This window comes from Carettochelys insculpta, chromosome 12 (genome assembly GCF_033958435.1).
Source record: "Carettochelys insculpta isolate YL-2023 chromosome 12, ASM3395843v1, whole genome shotgun sequence".
Lineage (NCBI taxonomy): Eukaryota > Metazoa > Chordata > Testudines > Carettochelyidae > Carettochelys > Carettochelys insculpta.
The window spans coordinates 26,269,331-26,288,795 of NC_134148.1; the positions used below are offsets into that span (position 1 = coordinate 26,269,331).

General features: G+C 43.2%; 1 protein-coding gene and 1 pseudogene across 3 annotated transcripts in view; both read left to right on the forward strand.

The window, feature by feature from the left end:
- TRPM7 (transient receptor potential cation channel subfamily M member 7) overlaps positions 1–7,651 on the forward strand; it is a 96,834-nt gene extending 89,183 nt beyond the window's left edge. For 2 of the 3 annotated variants that reach the window (XM_075007053.1, XM_075007054.1), the window contains exon 39: positions 6,151–7,651. In XM_075007053.1, the coding sequence (XP_074863154.1) occupies positions 6,151–6,281 (131 nt within the window). In that variant the 3' untranslated portion in view covers positions 6,282–7,651. The remainder of the gene's footprint in view (positions 1–6,150) is intronic. The other variant, XR_012647188.1, reaches the window with a different exon arrangement.
- Positions 7,652–12,388: 4,737 nt separating this feature from the next.
- On the forward strand, positions 12,389–16,690 carry LOC142019763 (migration and invasion enhancer 1-like; annotated as a pseudogene).
- Positions 16,691–19,465: the final 2,775 nt, after the last annotated feature.

Below are 19,465 nucleotides of genomic sequence, written 5' to 3' on the forward strand. Positions count from 1 at the left end.
ATGACTAAATCCACCATTTGTAGAAGGGTGTTTCTGACAGCAAAGCCAGCACCATGCTCTCTGGGTTCTTCTTGGGCTTTACCCTGCCAGAAAAAGGTGTAGTCCTTTTCCTTTAGAGATCCCAAATCTGCGAGTCGCGTCTCTTGCAGTGCAGCGATATCAACTCGGAGCCTCTTCAGTTCCTTGTTGATGACAGCGGTCTTCCGGGTGTCACTGATGGCCTGAAGATCTTCAGTCAAGCCGGTCAGCATGGTCCGCACATTCCAGCAAGCAAGCTTAAATTGTTGTTTTCTCATTTCTTGTTGATTTTCTTATTGGTTTGCCTGGTACCCAAATTTCAGTCACTTGTCAGGTTCAGGAACCTTAAGCCTCACGCACCCAGCGAGGCAGGTGAACTGTGGCGGGACAGTACCTTGTTGGCTGGGGGCTGTCCAGTGAGATGCGAGGATCTCTCCCACTGTCGAAGGCAACCCTTGGCGCTCGTTCTCTACGCCAATCAAGCAAGAGCTTATAACCGGTATCTGTTGCTTCCCGTGTTGATGCAACGCTGTTCAGCGATGCCAGAGTACTTCTCTGGGCGCGAGCCTGGGCACTTATTATGGAGGCTCTGGGCTGCCCACACACCAGTGTGCCCCTCTCAGCTTTACTGATATAGTCCAAAGGAGAGGATAACCTCCACGTCTGGTACCAGCTCAGCTGCAGGAGTTGCCGGGACAGTGCCAGAAGTTGACACCGAACCGCCTTCGGACTCCACTCCGGATTTTCTGTCAGGGTTTACTCCCTTAGCCTTTCTCCTTCCCAGGATAACCCACAAGGCAGTGGGGTATGGAGAATGTGGTTAAGGATCCCACTACTTCATACCTCTCTGTCACCATGAGTCACCATAGCTCCCTGCAGAGCAATGACCTCATATCCCCAGGACCCTCCTCCCCACCTTTCACCGCCCCTCCCCCCCAGCTACCATCACCATAGGACCCTCCCCAATCCACTACCCCCATCTGCTCCCATATCCGCCCTCCTCACTGCACTGGCCCCTCTCCCCCCAGCTTCTCTCAGTGCCCCCAGGTCCACCTTCCCCCATCGCTCTTCAGGCTCTTCTCTTCAGAGACTCCTTTTCCTGGTAGTGCTGCCTTGCAGGGCACAGGTGGAACACCATATGTTGTTCGCAGGCTGGATATGAGTAAACAGTGTGCCCTTGTAGCCAAGAAGGCTAAAGGCATACTAGGGTGCATTAGGAGGAGAATTTCGAGCAGATCTAGAGAAGTAATTATTCCTCTTTATTCGGCACTGGTGAGGCCACATCTGGAATATTGTGTCCAATTTTGGGCCCCCAATATAAAAAGAATGTGGATTTGCTGGAGCAGGTTCAATGAAGGGCAACAAAAATGATTAAGGGTCTGGAGCACAAGACCTAGAAGGATCAGCTGAGGGATTTGGGCTTGTTTAGTTTACAGAAGAGAAGACTTAGAGGTGATTTAATAGCAGCCTTCAACTTCCTGAAGTGGAGCTCTAAAAAGGAGAGTAAGAAACTGTTCTCAGTGGTGTCAGATGGCAGAACAAGGAGTAGTGGTCTGAAGTTGAAGAGGGAAAGGTGTAGGTTAGATATTAGGAAAAACTACTTCACCAGGTGGGTGGTGAAGCATTGGAATGCTTTGCCTAGAGAGGTGGTGAATTCTTCATCCCTTGAGGTTTTTAAGTCCTGGCTGGACAAGGTCCTGGCTGGGATGACTTAGTGGGGGTTGATCCTGCTTGAAGCAGGGGGCTGGACTGAGATGACCTCTTGAGGTCCCTTCCAGCCCTGTGATTCTGTGAGTGCTTGAATTTACACCTTTGTAATCTTCTAGTGTAGATTTGTATGTTATCTCCTAAGTTTAAAAAACAAAACAAATGTACATGTGAGTGCACCTTATAAGCTCAAGAGTGAAATTGTTTTCATAACATCGTCAAGGGCTCTCTGTGTTCCCACACAGGTGTATAAAGGCGGGGTAGCATTGACTCTCCTTCAGTTCCCTCTTGCCAAGCATGGCAGCGAGATAGAACTTGGCAAATATCCAAACTGCTACTCTCTTCAGAGGCCCTCCACCAATTTTGCAAGCTGTTTGGTGGTGATCGGGCTCCTAGAAATCCATTTGCCCTGGGCAAATGTGGGAAAATGCTGAAAAAGTGCGAAAATGCAGAAAAATGCATTTTTAAAGAGAATCTTTAGATTCTTTTTAACATTTTGTGAAAAAATAAAAATGTATTATCTATAACTACATTTAGAGTGAAAGTACCAATTTTACTTATTCAGTGTGTGCAACCTCTTCCTCTTGTGGTTGATTTTTGAATGCACTTTAAATTTATACATTGAAACATACTCCAATTAACTCTTTCCAGTGTATAGAGATTACTCAACTGCGTATGTGCATTGATGGTTTAATGCATCTCAGATTTCACTTCAGCTTCTTGAAATAACTAATTGAACTTACAAAAAAGATGCCAGATACTTTAAAAATCACTTCTAAAGGGATGTCACTAAAGTTGGTGAGGACATATTTCACATTGATGGCAATAAACACTGTATATAGAAATGCTGTAGAGTATGTTTGAAGGTAGAGTGTTCTAGAACACATGGAAAGCACTCAGCTTAAACTGAATGAAAAGAAGAACAAGGCTGAAACATCATGGCCATAAACAACAGTAAAGAAATGTGTATATTTGTCAGTAAAACACTGTGTTCAACTGATACCTGTATATATTGTGCCTAGGGAAATTCAAGTGCAGCATTCCGTTTTAATCACAGCAAAACATGGATTTAATTTTTTTAATTATAAAATTTCAGAGTTTTTTTTATTACAGAAAACTAGGATCCCCGGTGATAAAACAGGTGGATTGATTTTTAAATCAAAGCAATTTAAATCACTAAAAAAATCACTGATTTTAAATCAAGTTGCTGAAACAACTGAGACTGTGTGCTTAGAGTGCACTTACAGTAAGCCTAATTGAACTCACTGACACGTCTGTTTATTTTTTTTTGAGAAAACGAGTATAAAATGGGGTTCCCTTGGAAAAGTAGACCTATGCTGAAGTAAAATGGAGAATAGGCTTATGTCATCACCATTATGTTCTGTCACCATGATGCCTCAAACTAAGAGGCACGTATTAGGTAATACCAAATAAGGCAGTGACACTCAGTGGCAACTGGTATGCTGTAGATCTCTCTAATGGCAGCTTTCTGTATTGTATACTTAAGTGAGAGATTCTAAACCTAGTTAACTAATTAAACAAGCCATAAGGATTAGCTAAACTCTTTTTTTTTCTACAAACATTCAGCACAGTAAGCAGCTTGGGGAATTTACTTGTTAAAGGCATCGAAAAAGTCTTCAAGAATGATGCCTTAACAGTTGATTCACTCAGCTATCATTTTCTCCCAATAAGCAGTCATCCTTACGATATTTAATTCTTGCAACTAGGCCCTGCATCATCTTGCACTCCTTACACATGACACTTTTTTACCCAGGCAACAAATTTCTTCAAAATATTCCCATACAAGGTGTTTCTGATACCCAGAAGCCAGGACAGTTTTTCTGTGGAATAAGTGTGGGGGAATATAGGAAGCTCTGTGTGTGCGCTGAATGTCTTCCCTTTGAATTTCCAGTCTACTCCATAGTTCTAGTCTATGCTGCCTCCGTCCTTTCCTATATATTGTGTCTGTCTTTTAAGACAACATCTTAACTCCTCCGCTGTGCTTGGCTAAGGTCCACCACCACCACATAAGCACAGACCAAAAAAGAATCCTATCCAGGTTATGTCTGTCTTTGCAAATGTTAATTTTTAGTCTTCTGAAGAACAGGACTTGAAAACCTAGAACTTTCAAGAAGCAAAAGCTGGTAGTTAGAGTGGACAGATTGGAGACTAATTCACTTGTATGTGTAGTATGTTTATGATTAGATTTAATTGTAACCATTATTTTAATAGATGAATTTAAAAATCCTATTTTTATTTAAATCAGATTTGTTAAATCACTCTATGCATCCTGGATAAAATCTTATGGTCACAATGCCCATGTAAGGACCATTCCAAAAATGAGAAAATAGATGGCAAGAAAATTTCTTCTGTTTCTCTTAATGGTATGAGGTACTTTGTGTCAATCACCACTCTGCATGGAAGTCCAAACTCTGAATTCAAATCCTGCCCATCCTTCAGTGGACTTACCCCATATGGGATGGACACAACCAATGCTTCTCCTCTCTAGAAGGGAGCCATATCCTGGATATGTGCTTTTGTGTGCAAGTTGTTCTCTTCCCAGATCCGCATTCCAGATAGTTAGGCTGAAACTACCATTACTTTAGTGGCTCACATGGATCACTTCAGATCCAGAGATTATAGAAATGACTAGCGCAGGGCCAGATCTATGAGAATTGGCCAGCAATCCCTCCCTTTCTTCATATCCAACATTCGGGAAGGTGGTAGGAAGAAGGGGATGAGTACATGAGCAGAGTCAGGGCCATCAGTGCCAACCACCTTAAAATCTGCATAGGCAGCAGTGCACGAGATTTTGTTGCCAGTAACCTTGGCACCAGCCATGTCAGTGTCTGCAGTTCACCACTGATTGTACAGAAGCTGGAGTTACCTGCCTTAGGTAGACTGCCCCACCCTTCCTTTCCATTAAATTAATATTTTGATGTGAATTGTACACAAAGAAGTTTGTGGAATCTGTCAGCTTTAAGAAAGGTGTGGGGAGGAGGGGTGTTCAGGGTGAAGCAGGATCTCAGGAACATCTTATGCAAATGTCCCCAAATTTGGATTACTGATCCTATCCTGTGCCCCATAAGACACAGCAGATTTCAGGACTATCAGGATATGCATATGGATTTTGGAACACTTAGAAAAATAATCATTAAATAGAAACATCTTATCAGTCTTAACTGTAGTAGAACTCAGGCTCCACTATAATATTGTATAAAATTAATCCCCATCAGCTGCTTGTTATATTGAGATATCCACGACAGTATAATGCTGAAGGCATGAGAAGCGTAGCGAAGTGTGTAGCGGCCCTGTTCATCTCAATGTGATGGTCTCAGAAGAATGAAAACACTATGTGGAAGTGCATGCTGCCTAAAACAATAGCTGTGAGACATGAACTAATCTATACATGTTAGCGAATGTTGCCATCCCTCCTCCCCATTTCTGAGGAGTTTGTGATATGTATCATATATACTCATTCCCAATTCTTCATCTCAGCAGTGGGATCTGGGAGTATGGACTGAGCATAATTGTTCGGAGTTCTCCACCAGAGCTTGCCCTGGCTCACATGGGGAGGTATGCAGCACAGTGCTCTCACCCCCAGATCTTAGAGGAGAGCTTAGACACTCTCCCCCACAAGAACAAGCACCCCAGAACCTGGCTCACATGGACAGTGGGGAGGAGGATAGGGCAGTAACCTCCAGCAAGGCAAAGCCTCCCATCTCTCGAGGACCCCCACTGAAGGGGAGCACGAAGTGTAGAGAGCCCACATAGTGGGGAGGGAGGACAAATCCTGGCTGAATCACAGAAGGGAAGAATATGGTGTTCTCAGGTGTCACTGCTCCAATTCTTCCCTGTCACTCCCATGTTCTTTTCCTTGTGCTCCTGTTCTGTGAACCCCACAGCCCTCCCACCTTTCCTACCAACCATCTGCTCAATGCAGCCCCAACTCCTCTGCCTCTTAACATACCTTGCCTATGCTGCTTTTTCTCTGGGATGGTATCAAATGGTCCCAAATTTGGGTCACTAACAGAACCCCACCACAGCATGAGGAATGCTAAATGTCAGGACAGTCCAATTAACCATGCAGATATTAGAGCATTTAAAAGAGTCAAGCTAGAAACAGAAGAGCTGTTCTGAACCTCCACGATAGCTGGTGTTTTGCTATAATGTAATAGATTCCAAAGAGAGAAAAAATCAGAGGTTCTGAAAATGACTTTTAAAACTGTTTCCTTAGTGTAGCCTGCACAGCTAACAACCCAGTTATAGCCTCCCTTTATACTAAGGGCATGGCAGAAGACATTTAATTATATAAGCATACCTAGATCTTTAAATTGTTCTAACAGTTTAACGGTTCTTTGATTTTTACCAATCCAAGAAATGTTAACATCCATTTTGTTGTTTCTTTTTGTTTGTCACCTGTAGATCTGAAGAGAAATGACTATACGCCTGACAAAATTATATTTCCTCAGGATGATTCTCCAGAATTAATAATTCAGCCTGGAAGCTGTACCAAAGAGTCAGAATCAACAAGTTCTATTCACCTGATGCTGTAATAACATGAGCAGACATTGGCTTTACCCAAACTTTAAGCAGTGTCACTGGGTTATGGATTCTCTGTCTTCCACTAAAATCAGATAAAAGAGAGATCAAAACACAGAACCAAGTGTTATAAGTGGAATTTTGCTGTCTGATCTGTAATCTAATGACGTAACTACTTGTGGTAACTACAGAGATGAGCTGGCAGCTGATCACTTTAAAGGCTGAATGACAATATGAAATGTTATAAAGAGTCTTTTTAGGAGAATGTTTTTAATTTTGCTTGTGTTCAATGGAGGTTTGTCTAATCCTTTGTTTCTGTGGTAGTGCAATAGGCTTTTGACTAAAAGGAATTTTTAGGGCAAATTGTCTGTTTGGCAGCTGGTTTACCATCAGCCAGCTAGAGAAATGGGAGACAGCATTCACCTTCATTGTCAGAGGCTTCCCCGGGCATTGCCGGAAGTGTTGCATCTCATTAGATGGCATATATTTTCATCTGGCTTTTGGAAGGGAACAGATCCAAAGGATCTGTATATATTGTGCCAGTAAGCTGAGGCCGAAGGCAGAAGTGGATCTATTCCAATAAAGAGTTCTGTCTCCTGAATGAGGATTCAGTTTCATAGGTGTTTTTATGGAATAGAGCCTTAATTGTGTAATAAAATTTGTTTTTATACATTTCAGTTTTATCAAGTCACTGTCAAATAGTAACTAATAAAGCCAGGATAGACTGGCATAATTATATAATATAGTAGAGAAGAGTAAATACTGGTCCAAACAAGAAGTTGCCTTGTTTCAAAAAAAAGAAAAAGAAAGAAAGAAAGAAAAAAAAAAGTTGGAAGTGCTTTTTCTTGTAATGACTGCTTCTGAAGTTATGCCTTCCAAAAATATAAAACCAGTATATCAAAGTAGAATGTACACATGAACTTTTAAATGTATTTAAAATTGTATAGAAACATCTTTAATATTATGTTATTTGTGGTACTTTATTTAAAAAGAAGATTAGGGTTGGCTTAGCATTTTGTAAAGTACAGAGATTGCAATGCAACTTTATGCCAATAAAATGTAATTTCACTGTCCCAAATCTTGTTGAGCATTCAACAAGAAAAATCTGTTGTCCAACTGAAGTTTCATGCTGCGGTTTTTATTTTATTTGTTACATAGGTACTAATTTGTAATTTTTAATTGAAGAGCAATATAAAGCTCTATAAATTTTTTATTCAGTAGTGTATCTTATAGATACAGACTTAAGGCACGAACACAATAGCTGTGTAAATCGTGTTCTATGTTCATGGGGAAAAGGTAAAGTGTATGAAAGATATAATACTGTATACATTTTGTATATCATTAAATCTTTAAATAATCTAAAATAAATTTATTCTTGTTTACAGACTTCTGGTATCCTTATCTGAAAGGGCTGTCTTAATGTTTCTTGGGGTGAATGAGTTTATGCAAGAGCAGAGAAATTGCCATACTAGATCAGTCAAATGACCAATCTAGTCAGGTATCCTGTTGCAAGGTAGTTAATGCGAGAAGCTTGAGGAAAATGTAAAAACTCCCCTATTACACAATTATTATAAAACATCAGTAATGAATAACCCAGGAGTATAAAATTTTTAAGCTACTATAAATGTTTATTTAGAATTAGGAACACCTTACTTAGAGTTAAATGAATATAATAAGGTTATAGGGTAGCTTGAGCAGTAAATGTGATTGCATTCCTGTCTTGTTGTTTTTGAGTAAACTGAATTTTAATATGTAAATCTAGTCTTTCAACTTTGTCCTGTATCATATTCTTAGCTAAATAAAACTAACATTTAATAGACCAGATAGGAATATTTTCAGAGTTCAGAGGGTGTATCTACCACAGGAGATCCTTCAGGGATACAATCAAGGCCTGGAATGAGATGTACTTAAGGCAAGATTATAAAAACATTTCATTTACTAGAGGGAAAAAATGTACCAGAACTTTGGTGAGTATATCTGTCCCCTACTCCGCTGCTCTATTTGTGCAAGCTAGGAGAGTTAGATGCAAGACGTTTGACAATATGGAGGTTTTATTCTTACCAACTTAACTAGTACTTTGCCTGTGAATTTACCACCCTTCTTTCTGCCCAGCTACCTGCACAGCTGGGTCCTCCATCACAGCCACAACTCTACAGCTGCTCAACTCTGAAGGCAGCGGAGCAGAAGTAAGAATGGCATGATACTGTTACTGTCACTCTTACTTTTGTGCTGCGGCTCTCTGGCCACTCGGCTTAGAAAGAAGCACAAAAGTAAAGTTAGTAATACCACCATCTCCTGACATAACGTTGTGTCGTTCTCTTCTCCCCACCTCCTCTTCTCAGGGCTCCTAATGCTGTTTTGGGCAGGACCCCTCATTTGAGGAGAGTTAGTCTTTCCCCATGATGTCTGTCTAGAACTGGGTAAAAGTACGCAAAAAAACTAGACTTCATAGGGAGAGACCAAACTTCAAAGTCAGTGATCTGTTTTTCATGGCCAGGAATTTTTAGGGCCCAAGTCTTCAGATTTGCAGGCTTCTTAGTGCTCTATTAAAATACAAAATAATTCCAGAAGCAAGAGTCACTATTTCAAAAATAGCCCTTCAGGTGCTAATTCTCCTTACAATTATCAATAACAAAAATTAAGTGCAGCTGTTTTCCAAGCTGTTTGAGAGGTGGTGAGAAAAAAACCTGGACTTTTTCAAAAGTGAATAGTCTTTCATTTTTAATGCTAATGCAGGGGTGTGCAAACTGGGGGAGCTGCAACATTTTGTTGGGGGGGTGGTTCTGCATGATTGGCTTCTCCCCACCAAAGCTTGCACTGTCTCCCTAGCCCTCTGATTTCTCCCTTGTGGCTGCTGCATTGCCAAGGGAACGCCCTCCACCCATCATTCCCACCAGCTGCTGGGCCAGTCAGCATGCGCAGAGGCCCTGGGTCAAGTGGTGGGACAGCTGGCAAGTTCCTGAATTGAAAAAGTACCCTCTTGGGTCCTCCCCCAATCACCCCTCCCACTTCAGGGCACCCCCCTGGAGCCTCCCAGCACCCCCTTCCCAAGTGCCCACCACATCCCTTTCTGTGGTCTTCCCACAGGTTGCGGGGGCCCCAGCTATTTTCAGGGCCAAAAAGAGGGACGTGACCTAAAAAGTTTGCTCACCCCTGCTCTAATGTGCCAGATGCATTCTTCCACTAACCTCAAATTTTCCAACATAATTTTCTCAGTTGGAACATGCATGCCATTCCATGCTAATTGGTTTGGTTTTGGCTAAATATAGAGGAGGCAGGGCTCAAGGTCATAACTTAGGAAAATGTTTAGGTTTAAATGAAAGTGTGTTAAAATGGTTTTGTTCTTCATAACTGAAGCTAAAACAAACAGTTGTGTAGTAAAAGACTAACCATTTTATTTATGAGCTTTCATGGGGAAGACCCGCTTCATCAGATTTACTCATTACCTAATAAATAAAATTGTTGGCCTTTAGGGTGCAGCAGGACTGCTTGTGATTTTCTGTGGTGGTATAGTCTGACGTGGGTACCCCTCTGAAGATGAAGGTTCAGCAAAGTATTTTCAGCATTCTTTCCTTTTCCCAGAAAACAGATTGACAGTTCGCCACAGCTGATAGTTAGGTTTCAGACCACTGTTTTAAACTATCCACGGTGTACTTTAAAATATCACATAAGTAGGTACAATACTGAAAGTCCATATCTCTAACCAATGTCTAGATTTTTGGAAATAAAAAATTAAAATCTATTCCAGTGATTGAAGAGAACTGTTCTGAACCATATGAAAACAAATTGGAAGTAATTGATTTTTAGTATGTTTTTTGAAACAATTTGTAAAAGTTTATATATAACTTTTCCTTTTCCTTTATAATAATAATAGAATGGAACCTGAAACTGATCTTCATACTTGGAGCATTTTGTTAACTTTACACAACTAAGAATATACTCTGTGGGAAATGGAGGCTTGACCTCCCTGGTCTGGCATCCTCAGGACCTGAGTGGTCCAGGACAAGAGATTTTGCCAGACCCAGGGGAGGTCAGTGCTCACCCTCGTGATTTGCCACCCCCACTCCGAGGCTCCCCTTCCAGCTGCCAGACCTTCAGCCCTGGCTACTGATTTCCTGTTGCCGACTGCAGGCATCAGAGGCCTGCCCCAGCTGCAACTCCGGACCTCGGCTGCCCACTTCACTCCCTGGCCACAGTTCTCTGGCTGCCAGCTTCCAACTGTGGGCCACCTGCTTCCTAGCCCCAACCACTGCCCCCAGATGTCACTGAGTAGGGGGGTTGCTGTGCCATGCACCCCAATCCACAGTCAGATGTGACTTTCATTCAGCCAGTAGAACAGAAGGTTTATTGGGAGACAGGGACACCTGGTGTTACTACAGGACAGTAATCAGAGAAGTAAAATCCTCACACACCCCACTTGGTCACATCTCACACCCCTTCAAGACCAAACTGAGTGGGGTCACTTAGCCAGTGACCTGGGGAAGTTCTGGCCCCTCCTTACGTGATAGGGCATTGGCTACATTGGTGCTGCCCTTAATGTGGACCACTTCCATGTCATAATCCTGCAGGAGCAGATTCCAACTCAGGAGCTTGGCATTTACCCTTTTCATTTGATGCAGCCGGGTCGGGGTGGGTGGTCAGTGTATACAGTGAAATGCCACCTAACAGATATGATGGCAGCTTTTTAAGGCTCACCATGGCCAGATGTTCCTTCTCTATGGCTGCATAGTCCTGCTCCTGGGGCAGCATCTTATTGTTGAAGTACACAGTGGGGTGTGTCTCCCACCTGCATTAGCATTGCACCCAACCCAGTGTCTGAGGCAAGGTCAGCAACCTTTCTAAGGCGGAATGTTGAAATTTGACCTTTTGACCTCTCTGTACATTCTGAATGCAGGTGATACTTTTAAAGTCACTAACAGTCCTACTTAAAACAGCTTCAAGATGCAGAGCTTTACTGTTTAGATGGTGGTTGATAGCATTAGCTGGGCTTTTGTTAATCCACAAGCCACAGGGCTTTGAGCAACCTCCCAGCTGCGTGGGGGAGGAGGGTTGGGACTGAGCTCCTGCTTCATGTACTGATGAAAATCGACTCACGTGCTACTCTTGGCACCTGTGCTGGGAGTCACTGACCCTGGTCTGAGGCATCAGTGAACGCCATAAAGAGCTGATTTATGAATCTGGGTTTACCAACAGTGGGGTCCTTACTGGGCCTTCTTCAGTGCACAGAGCCACCTGGCACTGCTCAGTCCAGACCACCTTGTCTGGCTCACCCTTCTTACACAGTTCAGTGAGGGGGGCTGTGATGGAGCTAACGTGGGGCACAAAGCTCCAGTTGCACCTCCTGCCCCCGCATCCCTACGAAGGCCTGGACCTGCTTCTTAGTCTGAGGCACTGGCTAATCTCTGATGGCTTCCACTTTAGCTCCATTGCAGCCACTATTTCTGAGCTGGCAACTACCCAGCCCCAGATGCACTTCCTTGCCCTGGTTGCTGGCTCTCTGACTGCAGTCTGCCTGCTTTTGTGGGCCCCTGGCTTCCCAGGGCTTCAGCTTTCTAGCTGCTAACCCAACTGTGGTTGCCCTGCCCAGGGTGCCTGGCTGCTGGACTCCTAGTTTGCCCTCGTTTCCCCAGACACCCATACACGGGGGCTCTCTGGTCCTGCAGGATCATGCATGTCGCCAGATAAGGGAGTCCAGGTTTCAGAGGTGCAATCTGAACTATTTAGCTGATGCATTCAGCCAGGTTTTCCAACAATTCTCCCTTTTTTTATTTTTTAAAAAGCATTCTGATGGACTAATCTGCACAATGTGATCAGAAAACGACTAGACATGTTCCTTGCTGGTGACTCAACTCCCTTGAAGTGCAATTTCCCTTCCTCAGCTATAAATTATTCCATCCAGAACCTTCTAATGTTCTTTGTTTCGTTTTAAATTAACAAATTATCAGCCAAATGCAACAGAATGCATTAAAGACTTTCCCCTGGCAGTATTTAGGTGCTGATGTTAGTCAGAGGGAAACAATCTAACTGCACTGTCACAAAAGTACATAAAAGGTGAGTCCACTGAGAGGGCTGGTTCCCCTAGCTACCAATGAGCAGCCATGTGACCTGGAAGAGGCGCAGCCCTTGTTTTTCAGGCTGTGACTGCACTTCTCCACAACTACCCAGTTTTTTCTGGGTGCTTCTGAATCCATACCACACATTTTATAACTGTGAGAGGAAAGGGATTTTTAACAGAAAGCATGGGAGTGAAAGTGCATGTTGAATACTGGTAAGAGATTACTTAGATTTTTAAAATGTATTGTTCTAGTGACACTTCCGAAAAGGTGTCTGGATATTATACAGCTTTATTTTCTTTATTTACTTAATGTTTGCTGCCTGTTTGTTTTGGTGGGGGGCACTGAGGAGGGGGGCAGTTGGTTTCATCATAGAGTTAAACCTGCTGCTTTGTGCTCTGCTGTCTGTTCAGGGGTTATTGACTGGGTCTGGCCCTTTGTTTGGATTCCATAAAAAGAAGGTTTAAACATAACATTAACTTGTTTGCTGGTACTATACATTTTAGGGTCTTGGATCAGTACCAGCCAATGGGAAGTTTAATTTTGAGGGCAAAGTAAAAGCTGTGTTATCCAGTGCCTTACCAACTGGAAAGCAATATAAACTAGCAGGTCTGATCTTCAGTAGAGTCTGGCTCGCGCACGACCCCACCTGTGCTGCATGGCTCCCTGGAAACAGCGGCGTGTCCCTGCTGTTCCTAGGTACAGGAATGGCCTCAGTTTTTCTATTTGTAAAGTAAAAGTTATAGTACAGGTTGAAGCTCTCTACTGTGGTGCCCTCAGGACCTGACTGGTGCCATCCCAGAGAATTTGCTGAACCCTGGGAAGTCAATGTTGTCTAGCAGTGTTACTAACACTTCCACTGCTTACTGGGCTCTTACGAGACATTTGAATTAGAGCCAAACAACAGCACCGATCACTGAGAGCCAGGACTGGTGGCTGTAAGCAAACTTTTATGGGACCACAGTAAACTTGAAGAGTGCTCATCTGGCTAACTAAAATCATGCTGTACCACATATTGCTGGACCAGATAGTGCCAGACTTGAGAGAGGTTCAATCTGTATGTACCTCATGTCACCAGAAGTGCTCTGAGGATGAATCTGCATTGGTAGATACAACACTCTACAGATTCATTAATGCTGATTATTATATTTAAGGTGCATCCTACATGTTTTTAAAAATCTTCCCTTTTTCCTTTGCCCATTTTGTGTATTGTCCTAATTCTTGTCTATATCATCTTAATCCCCTATGTAAATCTTTTGCAAGCTTTGGGAGACAACTTCAGAAATATACTGCCCCAAGTTAGAGTGCATTTTGTGTGTCATTTACACAGTAAGCAAAACCAATGTAGTTTGGGGTTCTCCTGATATCCTGATAATGAAATTGCAGTAGCAGTAACATCATTTCTGTGTTCAGATCTCTGCCTGTCTTAGGCTAGAATCACAAAAATTTAGAAAGCTAAAGCTAGCAATGACTCTTGAATTGTAGTAGGCAAACAGAAAACCTCTTAACTTGGGCACTGCAAAGGAAGGCTTATACTGTATGCAAATTCCAGAAAACCAGTCTAGAAACACATCTAACATTTCCTCCTTTTTACAAAGCAGTCGCTGTTTCCAAGACACTTGGTGAATGAGTTAAAATACAAATTGCTGTAACTCAGTAAGGGTTTACATAGGGTAATTAGCATAATTGAAAACCATACCTTTTTAATAGTGAAGAAAATAACTTATGCCCACATTTTTTAAAAATAAAACTAAATGTTACTGTATGTGAAGTTTAGTAATTGTACAATGTATCTGAGGCTGTATTAATTGGCAAACTAGCACATATCAGCCTATGACACTAAAAGATCCTTAAATTACAAGATTATGGGTAAATTTACTGATTTACAGTTGCTATGTTGTGTTTACAAAAGTGTGTCCTGGAGAAACACAGCATTAGAAATCCCCAAATCAGTTTAATAGCACAGCACCGTGCTGATCCTAGTTTGTGACTGGCCCCAGACAATACCTCATTGTAAGAAGTTTTGGTTGAAATCCTGGTCCCGCGGAAGCTGATGTAAATTTTGCCATTGAGCCAGGATTTCACTTCGTAAATTTACGCTAGAAATTCCATTATAACTATGTATCCTTACTTCATAATTGCCACCCTAAAGCTAATTAGCAATTTACAGATGCAAAACCTTATCTGTCTCTTTGGTTTTGTAGTGGAGGATGAGGATATGCAGCCCGTTTTCAGGAACTTGCTGAGAAAATCAAGGAGCAAGTTCCTGATGCGGAGATTTCAGGCGAAGTGGGCCGGAGAGGTAAGGTACAGCAGTAATATACAATTTGTATTAATAATACTAAGTGCTACTAAGTCTTGTAGAAAATGCATAGGCATTATTGTCAGTTGGAATTTGTTATACTGTAAATTAATCGTAAGAATTCCTGATCTTTTGCTGTTTATGGCATAATGCTGCATCATCAGAGTGTTAACATGTAAGAGATGCTGATGGTCACATGGAAAATGTATTTGTAATAGTGTAAAAGATGGGAGCCAACCCAGAGTTCAGATTCACATGCAAAAGTTGAATTTCCCCAGAAATGTGGGTAGTGAAGTGGAGTTTCAATTGAAATAAACCATTATTAGTTAAGAAGGGACCCAACAAATGTTTGAGTAGCACCTGAAAATCTCTCTTTGCAGGAAGCTTTGAAGTCAAGATAAATGGCAAGCTGATTTTTTCCAAGATCGAAACTTCTGGCTTTCCTTTTGCAGAAGATGTAAGTTCTGAATGTTCCTCTGAGACTGCAGACTGGATCCTCGGATAGCAAATCTGTCTGTCACCACACAGAAGGGTAGCAGCTTCACGGATCCATGGCCAAAAAAGTCACAGATTAAAGGGGGAGAGCCCAGATTGTGGGTGGAAGCTAGAAGGTTTGGTCATATTCCTGCATGGGTGTTGCCATCTTGCAGCAGAATGTCAGCCCCATTTAGCCAATGGCAGCCCACCCTCTTTTTATGTTTACCACTGCTAAAATCCAATACTTTTTAGAAGTCGTAGGTAGCCATCCACAGAAGATATTACCAGAATGTTGCAGGCAGCTTTCTCCTCCCCATCAGTAGAATTCTCTCCTCCCCCTGGCAGCCCTTGGTGGCTGCTATGTCTAAGCCTTTGCACAGCCTCCTTTCCGGTGTCAACTACACCATGTGCTCTTCTCACTGCCATTCTAACCCCTACCAGTAGCATTTAGCTGAGCAGCTAGCTCCAGTTTTCCCAGGCCAGACACAAGAACAGGCACACATCACAAAATGCTCTAACCCAGTGATTCCCAACCGGGGGTCTGTGAGGGTATTGCAGGAGGTCTGAGAAAACAGTAAAAGAAAAAGAAAAATAGTCACAGAAAATAACTTTTAAATACATTGCAAAGTTACAATCAATTATTATCTTTAAATTAAATATCTTTCAGTAATGAGGCAGTCCAGTAGCACTTTAAAGACTAACAAAATTATAATGTTACTAATTGCTGTCTGATAATCTGTGTTGTGTTTTCCTTTTTCATGTAATGACATGTCCATAGTAGCTAGAACTGGCTTTGATTGGCATCTGCCAAAGGCTTGGGGACGATGGGGGATCCACGACCAGTTGTGGGTGGTGGTTGGGGGTCCACACAAGTGAAGAGGTTGGGAACCACTGCTCTGTAGCCCTCCGTCCTGGGCTGATGAGAAAAGAATGGTTTTTAAGGCAAGACTCAAAAAACAGTGCTACAGCTTAGCATTTCATCAGCAGTCAGAAGTGTCTTTTAAGAAAATTCCATTACAGTGAGGGCAAAAGATGCCAGATTAAGACACCTAAACCCATTGGCATGTGGGTCCATAGATAATTATGGCAGAAAAAGTCCATGGCAGGCAAATGGACAACAATGATTTATGTTTTTTAGCCATTCACAGGTATCTTGATTCCAGCAGAACTTGAGTAAATAGAGGAGAAGCTAGTTTAATTTCTTGGACCCAGGGCAGTTCACGAAACCCTTTCTGCCTGCCAACCTGGAGCCTGCACACCCCATTGCTAAAAAGTTAGCAGCTTTGAGTCTGATATGTTACTGTCTTGGTCTGATTTCAGATCGTGGAAGCAGTCAAAAAAATGAAGGATGGAGGAAGCTGTGAGAAAATCATCAGGAACAAGAAAATTTGCGTCCTACTCTAGACGGAACCACAAGAGTTTAAATCACTAGAAAGAGCACCTGGATTCCAAGTTGTGAACAGATTCTTTTAATGACTGTTTTTGTCAAAATGATGATAAAAATCAGGAAAAAAACCAAGAAGCTGTTCCCTGGCATGCAGAGCTCCAGTATCTTACTGAACTACAATAAAGTGAAATGAATTTTTTGCCATTTAATTTCTACCTGTGTTTTTCCCACTTGATGTTTGTGTACCTTAATTTGCAGTTGAGTTTATACATTGTGTAGTATTTCAATACTGTGCATTGCTATCAGAAGGTTATTATAGTTTTATTTCAGTGGGCATAATTTGAAAGGTGACTAACAGGATAATCATAAGTACGAGATCAAGTATCAGAGGGGTAGCCGTGTTAGTCTGGATCTGTAACAGCAATGAAGGGTCCTGTGGCACCTTATAGACTAACAGAAAAGTTTTGAGCATGAGTTTTCGTGAGCACAGACTCACTTCATCAGATCTCCAGCATCTGATGAAGTGAGTCTGTGCTCACGAAAGCTCATGCTCAAAACTTTTCTGTTAGTCTGTAAGGTGCCACAGGACCCTTCTTCATTGCTGTTACGCAAGTATGAGAGAAACCGATGAGCTGAACTGTGTGGGTGGCTCCCTCATAGATTCCCTGAACGCTCAGACACGCCATGTCTGCATCTAGCTTAAATCATAACACTGCAGACAATGAAGCCTGCACGTTAGTATGCTTGCATAGAAAGGAATGCAGTTTCAAAAGGCATGAAGTTAAGAGCTTTCTGTTTACAGATATGGTATGTTTTTTTTGTTTTTTATTTCCCTTCCTGAAGTGAAATCCAATGCTTGTTGTTTTCCAAGCTACAGTCCTAATGAACCTTCTCATTTCCAGAAGCAGAGCCAGCAGATCGGACATTAAGGTAGAAGGGCCAATTAGGGACTGAGAGCTACCTCTTGTGTTTTAAAATTATTCACGGTGGGTTCGTCAGATACTCAGCAACTGGAGAACTGCACTGTTTAGTCAACCTTAATTTTAAAAACAATGTATTCAGCTTCTTCTGATTTCTTTAGAACTGGTGACAGAACAATTTAGAATATTTGTACAGAGCGTAAGTGTAGAGAATACTTTCTCCAGGACTGCTTAGTAAAAAAATCCATAAAGTATTATTAAAAAGAGCCACCTCTCAGTTTATATAGCCAACACATGATCACACGACAGAAAACCAGAGTATAATCCTGTGGCAAGGCCTCTGGGTTCTGCAGCTTTCTTGTGTAGCAGACTCAAAATTATGCAGCAAATTCAGATAAATATTTAAAGTAGTTAAATATGAATGTGAATAGTACAGTAGGAACACTGGCTCCTTCACCCTGATATTAAATTCACTTTAGTTTTACACTTTCCCCTGCCCATCTCATTTCAGTTTCATGCGGACTTGTAGCCTGACAAATCAGATCTGCGTTATGTAAGCCAGGGAGAACAAGCTGTATCTCTTGGCAAAAAGGATGGGGCGTGGTGGGGGGTTGGCTTTTGGGGCGGCAGCTGGAATTTTATTATAGGTTGAGCAAATGAATCTTCTTGTGAAAATGAAACCTGAGCCAATAAGTGTTAATATTTAGACTGTCATTACATTAGTAGGCATCCTTCAGTCTGCATAGACTATGGATCGCGCCCTTTGTAGTTTCAATTGAGGACTTCGTTTACAGTGTCTATTGTGACTATGAAGACCCACACGAGAGTGACAGTCCTTGCTGCATCTCTTGCAGATGTAGTGGGTGTCTGGCAAGTCCTTAGTGTGCTTTCTGTGCGCTCGCTTCTCCTCTGCTAGCTGTCTGATCTTCATCTCGCCCTTCTGAAGGCCCTTGTGTAACCCCTGCCTCTATCTGCTGCGGTCGTCTGCTAGGTCTTCCCAGTTGTCCAGCTCGATGTCTACCTCTCTGAGGTCTGTCTTGCAGACATCTTTGTAGCGCAACTGGGGGCGTCCGGGAGGTCCTTTGCCAGAGGCTAGCTCACCATACAGGATGTCTTCCAAAAGACATTATCCATTAGGAAACAGGAGGGAGGAAATTCACACCTGTTAGAGCTATTGCTTCCAGATGCTTGCAGGCTCAGGAAGACATTTGCCTCAGCTACTCTTCGTTCATTTTTTTCAGTACTGTCTTCACAACCGTGAGAGCTGAAAGTTTTTAGCGAACCTGTACTTGGGGTGGGGAACCCCACCAGACCACGGCCTGTCCGGACCTGTACCCCAAGGCTCAGGGCTCCCCTCTGTAGAATCTGGCCTGCAGCAGGGTGGAGGGCGCGGAGCCCTGCAAGCCAGATCAGGCAAGCTGTGGTCTGGGTTCAGACTGTGGGCTCTCCTAGGCGCTCGGGGAGCTCCAGGCTCCTCTGCCTGTCACTGCTCCTCTCCCAGTAAGGAGGAGCAGCGGTAGCCTGGGTAGCCTGCCCAGAGGCTTCCTACCACCACTCTGACTGGCTGGAATTCCGGCCAGTCAGAGCAGTGGAGGACGGTGCCTGGATCAGGGGGAAAGGGGTGCAGAACCAGGTGCATCCAGGGATGCTACAAAGGTAAGTGGACCCCGTCAGACAGCCCCCATGCCCCCAGACAGCTCCTGCTGTCTCAGTGCCTCCCATCCAAACCCCACTCCCACCCGCTTCCTGCACCCTCCCTCCCAGACCCCTCATCCCCAACCCTGACTCCTCCCTCCCAGGCCCCACACCCCATCCTGTGCCTCTTGCCCGGACTCCATACTCCCCCCGCCCCCCTTGTCATGCCCCCTGACCAGACTGCCCACCTGCACCTTGCTTCTGCCCTCTTCCTCCCAGCCCCCTCACCCCCACCAGCGCCCTCCCTTCCAGACCTCACACCCCAAGCCTTCTACACCCTTCCTCTCTTCTAGACCCTCACACCCAGCCTGCTCCTGTACCTGCCCAGATTCCCCCACTCTGGCCCAGCTCACCCACCCCACCC